Raw genomic sequence first — 10,596 nt, forward strand, 5'->3', positions numbered from 1 at the left:
CATTAAAGAGACCGTGTTGGATCGTGTTGACGAAATAACTGACCTGGGACTGACCTTGGACACGAGACTCAACTTTAGAACGCATGTCACCAATATATGTAAAAAGGCGAATAGGGTCCTCGGATTTATCATGAGGGTATCAAGCCAGTTCAGTGACACTCGTGTTTCGCTGTTACTGTACAGTGCATACGTTCGCAGCAAACTCGAATTTGGGGCTTGTGTCTGGGACCCACACGAGAGCAAGTATACCCTCATGATAGAGAAAATCCAGAGGAAATTTGCTCGTTTCCTTTACAAGAGGAAGTTTGGGTTTTACCCTTATCTCTATCCTTCTTTGTTCGTCAGCGGCATGGTCGGGTTGGATACACTAGAGTTGCGGAGGAAAATGTTGCTCCTGGGGCATTTTTATAAGCTACTGTGCAACCAAGTATCTAACCCGACTGCGCTAGCACGGATAGGTTTGTCTGTGCCGCCCCCTCGCCGGCTCGGAGTGGAAGGGGAGGGCGGGGCGGTGGTGTCGCGGCGGCGCCGGCGCCTGTTCGCGTGTCCGTCGACGCGCACGCGCTGGGCCGCAAACGCTCCCTCTGCAAGAGCTATTGCTCTTTTAAATGACATGCATCTGCAGCTACCCGATGCCGATATTTTTTTTGATCCACCTTACCAAATTATGAAATGTATTAATGAATTTTTGAATAGAATGTAATGAATGTACCTATATATTAGTTTTAGTTTACTTTATGGATTAGTATGAAGTTTTTTTTTTTTTTTTTTGACATTACTTATTATTGATATTTTATTTGCTTGTTTGTTTATAATGTTTAATTGTTGTATGTTTCTAATGTATTGACATGTAATTTAGTATTGTATAAAGTGACTTGTTTGTATATAAATATTATTATGTAATAACCTAACTTTTAAGCGCTTGGTGTTAACTGTAAGCTTATCTGTGAATAAATAAATTGAAATTGAAATACAAATGCTCTCGACTATTTCCTCCCTGGTTTTTGAAGAAAGAGCAATGATTTTTTCAACTTAGATTATTATTATTTTTATCTGTGTCGGACCGTTTTGATTTTTTTGCTATTTTTATTTTAAAAGATGCTAGAGCTAATTAAAAATTTCTAAAAACGGCCTTTTTCAATATGGCTCAAAAAATGGTGTGATACTCAAGATCGGTAACAATTAGCCAAAAAATCTAAACGGTCCGACACAGATTATTTCATTGTTATTCAGATTCTCAAATTTCGTTCCGTTTCAATAAGTTTTGAAGGAGGAAACAGTCGAGAGCGGAACCTTGATTTTAAAGATTTTTTCGCAATATCTTTTAACTGAGTTATTCTTAATGGACATTTTTTTTCGATAAATCTAGTTAATGACACTAGTATACATAACTGAAATTCCCAAATTGAAAGGGGGGGGGGGGGTTTCTTTCCGTTCTAGCATTTTCGCTCCCGTAGCGTCTTAAATTAGTTGAACAGTGAGGCATTTCCTAATAAGTAGCTATTGTGACTCGTCGACCTTATTATTATTCTTGGAGGTTTATTTTTATTGTTGAGTGTTGCATTATGACAAAACAATTAATAAGAAGATAAATAAACCTACCTTATTATTGAGACTCTCTTATCAACAATATACAATACAAACGCGTAGCACATGCGATTATAAAAAGGAACAAAACATGTTACAGTCATACATAATACCTAATTCTTAAGCAGAATTTCCTGGTAAACAATCAATAATGCATAGCGTATTCAAAAAGCGTGACTTTAAATGGAATAAACATAAATGATACACAAATTTATGTGCAACGATTCCAGATGTCTACATCAATTTGATTCTCACACAAAATAACTACCTAGATAAGATTATTTCGTTGCCATACATACTAGCCCCGATGCAGAAGAGTTCGTCTAGTAATACAGAAATATTTTGTTTATTCTTATAACGTTTACACATGTTGGTATATCACGACACGTACCGCCAGTAGTGACAATTGTAAAAGTACTCTGATATAGTTTATTTTGATTGTAAAATAAAGTTGCATGTGACTTATACTGTTAAAAAAAAGAACTTTAAAAAAATGTTGCCCTAATCACATTCTCCTCTCCTATAGCAGTTCTGCATGCATAGGCTTGAAGATTTGTTTTTAATTTATTAGCAGAACTTAGTTACTTTCCTTGGGCCGCCTTACATCAGTCATGTATTACCCATCGATAAAAGATAAAATAAAAATCGTCATTTTCTTCCTTTCAGTATCAATGATATTTCTTGTATTTAGATTTAGTTATTGTACAATACTGCCATAAAAAATAAACTAGATTAGTATTAGTATTAAACATTAATGATTTTTGAACTAAGACATTATTTTTGTACAAAAAGGAGAACCTCAAAAAATGGTCTAACTAGACGAAAACATATGCATCGGGGCTAGTATAGGTACCTACAGACAAGGTAATAAAATAAGTATGGGCACGGGCAATGTCCCACTAATATGTATACGTATACTTATTCTCTTACGTATAGGGTGTATACTTATTTTCGGTACTTCGCTCGTGTCCATATTTAATGTCTTGACTGTAGGATATGCAAATCCAAAACGGAATGGATCCAGGGCGTTCGACGATTGTCCGAGAATAGCTATTGTTGCCTAACACTTGTATTGAAACCAGAAACACGTTTGGTATGTGAGTCACCTCAAATATGTTCATGCGCAAATTCATACCAAAAGGCTACGAATATCAAAATGTAAACAGTGTGGATATTAATAGCTTACTTAAGTGCTGCTTTGGACAGACGTTTTATAAATACATACTAGAGATGTTTTTTTTTGTAATTGTCAATGTCAAGTGTGTGAACTTGATGATGGGTAACTCACAGAACTACGTGTGAGCTATGGCTCGGACCACCTGTGTCCATCATATTATGATTAGGTTGGTTTAAAGAAGATGTTTTATCCAGGACCACAGAACACAAGACGACGTAAAACCTTTTTAACCAATTCACTAGGACTTAATCATGAACTCTGCTTCAGGTAGACTCAGAAAAGTCAGGCTACCAAGTAGCGGCCCGGACTACACGTCAAAAGTAGGTATGGCAAATACATTTTCCGATAATTTCTCCAAATAAGTAGGTAGCATATAAAAATGACACCCAAAAACTCCCTAAACTATTTCAACATAAAAATTCTATAATAAGTATATCTACATGTTATAGAATTCTAATGATACTTTTAATAGACTGGTCAACGAGTAGATTAGCTAGACGTAAACAACGCTACATGCACGGTCAGGTGACATTGCCGTGACATTGCTGGACTTACTACAATGTAAGGCCCCATTTTGACGGTACGAGAACTCGCATACGAGTTTTATTACATTGCGTTATTTGATGGCTGTGCAAAATTAATCTAACCTCAACAGCCCGCAATGTAACTAAAATCGCATGGGAGTTCGCACGCCGTCTAAATCAGGCCTAATGCTACTCCCAATATCCCCGACGCAGGTTTAGTTTCAACTCTGGGTCAGAGGGTACCTAATACTTCTAATAGTAGTCGAAGTATTGCGAAACTTACATACAATTCAACGCTATTTCTTTGAAATATTTTTCATATCTATATCTTGTAGCTCAAATTGCTTAAACCGGTAGGTACTTTGAGCTACCTAAAGCGTTCTATATATAACACGTAATCCGTAAGTAGGTATATTTGTAGGTATACAGATTGGCTTAAAACTGCACACTTAGTTGGAAATACTTGTTGTGATTGTGATTCCCTCTCGGTTGTATGGTAACTTTTCGGCAGTGATAAATATTGTATTGCTTTTAACATTTAGGGAACCCAGAAAGGTTCTTTTATCGAGCTCACGTTCCAATGAAGGGGATCGACGATCGACCCCCGGGTTGCACCCGCATGTATGAACTTTCAAGCCTGGCGTCCACTAAGGTGGAATCGAGCCGCGTCGAATCGAGTTCTCATACATTTGAATGCGACTCGACGCGTCGCTAATGGACGCAGTTCCATAAGGAATGCAGAAAGCGAATTAACGTGGCTCGACTCGCCGCGCCTAGTGGACGGACGCCAGGCTTTAATGTCAACCATGCACTGTGTACCAGTGGCGGCTGGTGAAAATTTCTGCTAGGCAACACGAAAGCAAAAAGAAACCTACCTTAACATTAGGTACTTTACTAGTAATCAATTTTAGGCAAGCCGGTGGGAATCGGCTTGTATGGACCAGCCGCTGCTGCTGTGTACACTAGGCACCATCTCTTTTGTATGTAGAACTACAAAGTGAAGTAGGTACCTACCTATTATGTTACGTGCGACAGTAGCCACGCCGTGAATTGTGTAAACAAACTTGTTAAGGGTACCTAAGAGGTGAATTACAGGGGTCGTCCATTTATTACATCAAAACAACTGAGGTGAGTTACTCCACGTGTAACAAAGTAGGTACGTAGGTACATCTTGGAGTTTCACTTTTACCTATTGAAAAGTGTGACATATGGGAGAACATGCCACATAATATAACATACGTACATAAAAAACGTACCTCAAAGCCATTGAGAAAAAGGCACGGTGGCCTAGATGGCGTTAGACCTTTGGGGAACGCTCGGCTAGATGGCTCTAATATTAATATTTGACATTTTAACACATATCCAGCTAACAATATGGACCAAATTGTCAAACCTGAGGTCAAAAGTTTTAAGCTTGTGTCGAGAGATGGCAGTCTTTGCACTGTGATTACACGTTTAACTTTGACAGTAACTCTCTATAATACTCGATCCTCTTTGCTCGAAATCGATGACACTCAAATGACAATATGTAACTTACAATGTGACGCCGCTACTCCAGATGTCGACTTTGAAGCCGGAGAAGGTTTCGGCGCCGTTGGCGATCTCGGGCGGCTGAAAGGCGGGGGAGCCCTGCCCGGTGTAGCACGTGTCTTCCGGTGAAAACATGTCGAGTGCCTGCAATAAAAAACATTGTAAATACCAAGTTTTGTTTGTTTGTCTAGTTATATTAATTGTACAATTTTATTTTTAATTGTAGGTACCAGTTAAAGACAACTTCACATACAGTTCTGTTTCTAGAAAGAGGAGTAGGAAAGAACAACAGAACAGAGTAATTGTGTTTTCCTGGTATTTTGTGACGGCTGATTTGACCTGGGATCCACGTGGCAACTAATTTCAAAAAAATTCTGTGCCTAGCCTAGTAATACTTTTTAGTAAAGCAACTGACCTTTCAAGCCAAAAATAGACCTATTAAGATTACTCCGGCTTCCTTACGATATTTTCCTCTATCAAAAAGTGGCCGGAAAATAGCAAATGACATTTTCGTACATAAGTTCCCAAAACCTCATTGGTACGAAGCGGGGTTTGAACCCACGACCGCCGAAATGAAATTCGCATGCTATTCTCTTATTGCTTGGATACCAGCCGTAAATAAATATATAATGTTGTTAATGGGAAAGCCTAAGAATAACTAAGATTTTTTTTATACCACGTCGGTGGCATAACAACATCTAAAAATATAAAAGAGGCTTCTATCTAATACAATCGCATTACACAATAGCATTGCATCAATAAATCATTACACAAACTGGCAGTCCTCCAGATCTACTTGCGCTATCTATTATCATCTTATCTATGTGTTGCGATACTTATGGCATTGAACAAGTTTTATTTACGATCTGTTTTAATTGGTGGGGATTACAATACCATACTAAAATATTTACCTATCTATCATAACAATAGTAATGTAAAATTTTACAGGTATAGCAGGTGCCGTAGCGAATGGCATTCCTGGGACGCGAAACGAAAACGAAACGCCGCGACAGGTAGTCTGGCTCTGTCGCGCTAATACTCAAGAGCGATAGAGATAGATATCTACGAGCGTTTCGTTTCGTGAGCGTTTGTGATTTGGGGATTTGAGGATTTGTGCCATTCGCTACACCCTGTACTGTAATTTAAAAACTATTTGAATTACAGTAAGTTTCAGTCAGAGGGTTTCTTTAGGTTTATTAAATATTTGTTTGTTTCGACATTCCCTAATTATGGATATTTTCTATGCACTTAAAAATATTTATCTACCCCAAGATCGTAATGGATTATGGACTAGGTATAGGTATGTTGTCTTGTAGGTACCCACCAAACTTACTTAAACTTATATGAAGCTTACTAAGTTGTTTATGTTATGTAAGAATGTCTCTATTATAATTTAATTAATTTATTTATTTCAAAAAAAAACTTATGACTAATGTATTACAATTGTTTTCGCCAAACTGGAACCAGTTTGTTGGCGAATATGAATATGGTTGGTATGAATATATATACAAATAATATCACCGGAAGACCAGATGGACAAAGAGCTTCAGAGGAGAACCACAAATGCCTGGAAAAAGTTTTGTTGAAAGACGTCCTGAAAGCAAAAGAAATAACAGAACAAAGATTTAAAGTTTACAAAAGCTGTATTATACCAGTATTATCATATGCCTGTCAAACATGGGGACTTACCAAACAACAGGGACAAAAACTAAATGTTTGCAGAACAACATGGAAAGATCAATTTTAGACATAAAGCTAAGAGATAGGGTGAAAATAAGTACCATAAGAGCAAAAGCCAAGACCAAGGCCCTAACAGAAGTGATTAAGCAACAGAAATGGAGATGGGCTGGCCACATAATGAGAGAGGGCAGAGAGTTTTTGTAATAATAACTACAATTGATTCCCATTTGTATTACATCCAGTTGTACTTATTTTACTACCTGTCAATTGAAAAAACAATCAAAATCACCTCAGCAACACCAAAGTCTGTAATCTTCAGTGTGGAGTCGAGAGTCAACAGCAGGTTCCCCGGCTTGATGTCCTTGTGCACGACTCCCTGTCCGTGCAAGTACTCCAGGCCGTCTAGTAGCTGCGTGAAGTAGTCATGGGCCTGCTGCTGCGGGAACTTTTTGCCCGGACTTGACTCTAACATGTCCTGGTAACAAAAAGACTCAATATGACAATTGTTTAATTTCTTGTTTGTGTTAGTGTGTTTTCACATTATCGGATATAGAACCGATATAGAACCGATATTCCATACATTCAAACCGCCATCTTTGATTTTTGCCTTTGAAATCCTTCCGACATCTGATATTGGATCGGATAATGTGAAAACGCACTTATAATGATGATCTTAACCAAATTAATTTGATCCACATCTTTTTGCATATTAGGTTTTTTTTTCTGATATATTAATGACAAAAAGGTGTGATACTTGGAATGTTGGTTTGCAAAGATGTGATGAACTCAACTGGACACACAGACAAGGTTTGATGGATGCCTGTTTGACCACCACACACATGAAAAGTTAAACTGTTAGTGACTTCTAAGTGTCTTCAGAATTTTATTGTTTTGTTTGAATAATTCTACTGAAGCTGCAAGAGGGTTACAGAGTAAGGGTAAAAAGATTGACAATCCTTGAATAAGATAGATCGGCTAGTGGACTATTTTTCGTGACTTTCAGAGGTAAAACCCACATCATTTGAAATCATTTTTCATTGAAATAAGAATTTGTGGAAACTGCACATAATGGGTTACCACCAACCCCTATGTTTTTTAGTACATTAGCTCAACATGGTAAATAAACAAAATAAATATGAATACAACTGTCAGCAACAAATTTGCAAACAAAGACATTGTCCAATATCTGTTTACAACAAACACAACTATAACAGCAAGAAAAAATTTTGTATGTGCAATTACTGATAACATGAGAGTTGTTTACAACTAAATCTTATAAGAAATGGGATCCCATTCAGAAACAACTTCATAATATGTCAGACTTATTTGAAACGGTGAGGTAAATGTAAACAATGTGTACACAAGCATGTATAAAATGTATAGTGGCGGACAACTGTAGGAAATATTGATCCAGTAAACAGTGGAAGGTCAAGCCAGCACCCAACTTGCTGGACGTATATCAATATTAGACAAACATTTTTGTTTAATTACTTCCTTGTTGCTATGATCTAATTGTTTACTAATAAATGTATAAATTATTAATATGAAATATAGGAAAGTATTATGCTTCAAGTATGAATTTAATCATTAATTTATCATAGAAAATCTAATTCTTAATGACTGAATAATAATAAATATATTTAAAGTAAATTAAAATCAAAGTTCTGACATCAGTATAAAACAAAAGATTTCCTAATAAAATTTAACAAGCTAACTCACCTGTAGAACACCCACACAGAACTCCATGACAAGGTACATCTTCTGTTTTTCATCATTAAATAAAACATCGACTAGTTCTATCACATTCTTATGTCTAAGTATCCGGAGCAGCTGTATCTCTCGCTGCACGTTCTGCTCTCCGTTGGGTATCCTGCGGAGCTTGCGCTTCTTCAGGATCTTCACCGCGCGCCGGCACAGCGACTCAGAGTCTAGCATCTCTTTCACTTTCCCGTACGAACCCTCCCCTAAAATATCCCCCATAACGTATTTCCCCACCATTTTGCATTTTTTCTTCTTACTTCTATAAATTATATCTGCACTATCGACTCTATGAAAAAATAGGTTAGTTTGGTCTAAATTAAGATCTAGGTCCTCGATCTGGTCGTCGTCCAGCCAGGTGACGGAGCGCAGCTCCGGGCTGCCCTCCAGCAGGTTCTCCTCGCTCTCTTGCGGCGCGATAATGCTCGCGACTTCATATTCCACATTTTCAGCATCTGGAAGACTTTCACTACTACTGATTTTTCTGCACATTCTCGGATCCATTATCTATCAAAACAATACATTTGGAATAATGTCTGTGAATCAATGCGTATTGAAGGCCGCTTTGCCACAAATTTAAGCTCTATTTCTAGTCACATTGAACACTATTTGTCAATCGAAACTTGTTGGAAATGGATGAGTATAAAACTATTTCGTTTTCTAATTTCGATAAATGTAAATAAAGCTGTAAGTAAACCGAGAAATTCAACGAAACCACAAGGATGAATGACAGTGTTGCCAGCTGTGAACCACGATTTTATCCGAAGTCGGTCGCAAAAATCTCCGAAATGTCAACCAATTCTCCGCCAGACCTTTGCAATCCATATGTTCCGTAACGTATACAAGAACCAGTTTTTTTTCGGCGAGGGGGGGGGGTCTGAAAAAGCGCGTGCCTTTCGAAACCTTAACGTTGATGGAATCAACGACCCAGAATATAGGGGCATATTGAATTACGCGTCTTTTTTTGTACCAACATTTGGCTAACCGGCACGCGTTTTATTAAGACAATTGGCCGGTGAGCCCCTTTTTTAACATTTCAAATATTCCGCCAATTTTTAGTGCCAAATTTTGGTTCACCGACTACATTTTACACGCAAAAGCTTTGTACTCGCATTTCAATTTAATGGCTGCGCAGTTTGTAGCTGTCAGTGTCACCGACAGAGCTAAAAAAAAATATTTTATTTATTTATTTATAACATATTATCTATTCAGGGTGCGCGCCCACGGCCGACAAAGTTGCTCGGCGACCTACGTATTTGTATGAAAAGTTGCGTTGCTTCATGAGCGCACTTTCATACTAGCCCATGGTCGCGACAAAAAAGTCACTTCAAAAAGTCGCCCGTGAGCGCACCCTCTAAGCTTCTTTCTGCATTTCTTATGAAATAGTGTCCATCAGCGACGCGTCGAATCGCATTCGATTGTATGAGAACTCGATTCGACACAGTTCGATTCCGTCTTAAGCCTGGCATCCACTAAGGCCGGAAACAGTCAGACAGTCTGAAAAAAATCATAATCTGAAAAAAGATTTGTATGCTAACTGACACTGACAGATCTGTCAGTGTCCGTTTGAACTGACAGTTTGCATACAGTCTTCATTTCATAATCTTAAAAAATCAAAATATTATGAAATCAGATCGAGTGCATTGAAAATTAAGATTATTCGCAATTTGTCAGATCGATCAGAAAAAAAAACATAATCTTAAAAACTAAGACGGACAGTTGTGAATTGTATGGAAATCCGTGCACTAGATCTGATTTCATAAAGCAGGCCACAGCACAGACAGTCTGAAAAATTCATAATCTGAATTTGGATTTGTATAAAACTTGTCAGTTCAAACTGACAAATCTGTCAAATTGAACTGACAGGTTGCATACAAATCCAAATTCAGATTATGAATTTTTCAGACTGTCTGTGGCGTGCCTAAGACTGTCTGTTGCCGGCCTAAGGCGGAATCAAGCCGCATCACATCGAGTCCTCATACATTTTGAATGCGACTCGACGCGACTGTTTCCGCCTCCGCTTTAATGGACGCGGTCTCATAAGAAATGCAGAAAACGAATTAACGAGGCTCGACTCGGCGAGCCTAGTGGACGCCAGCAGTTCCTCGATGATTCCATTCTTCCAACTTCAATGTTTAGGATACATTTTACTAATTGGCCGGCTTTTTTACTGCCAAGATTTGGTTGACCGTCTAAACAAAAAAAATGTTTATAGTGAATACATACTTTTTATTACTTAACGCTTTTATATCAGAAATGCACAGAACATTGAGAATATTTGAAATATTTAATTCATGCATTCAGGTTTTCCGAGCGGTTTAACTTTAAAAAATTAGGGAC

General features: G+C 37.8%; 1 protein-coding gene across 2 annotated transcripts in view; it reads right to left on the reverse strand.

Moving 5' to 3' along the window:
• Positions 1–8,961, reverse strand: part of LOC125226064 (serine/threonine-protein kinase STK11) — a 31,479-nt gene extending 22,518 nt beyond the window's left edge. For both annotated transcript variants that reach the window (XR_007177045.1, XM_048129900.1), the window contains exons 1-3: positions 8,218–8,961; positions 6,788–6,973; positions 4,826–4,962 (exon numbers count right to left, since the gene is read on the reverse strand). Coding sequence is in view for 1 of the 2 variants with exons in the window: in XM_048129900.1 (XP_047985857.1) it covers positions 4,826–4,962; positions 6,788–6,973; positions 8,218–8,760 (866 nt within the window). In the remaining variant the exon portion in view is untranslated. The remainder of the gene's footprint in view (positions 1–4,825; positions 4,963–6,787; positions 6,974–8,217) is intronic.
• Positions 8,962–10,596: the final 1,635 nt, after the last annotated feature.

The sequence above is a fragment of the Leguminivora glycinivorella genome, chromosome 5 (genome assembly GCF_023078275.1).
Source record: "Leguminivora glycinivorella isolate SPB_JAAS2020 chromosome 5, LegGlyc_1.1, whole genome shotgun sequence".
NCBI classification, from domain to species: domain Eukaryota; kingdom Metazoa; phylum Arthropoda; class Insecta; order Lepidoptera; family Tortricidae; genus Leguminivora; species Leguminivora glycinivorella.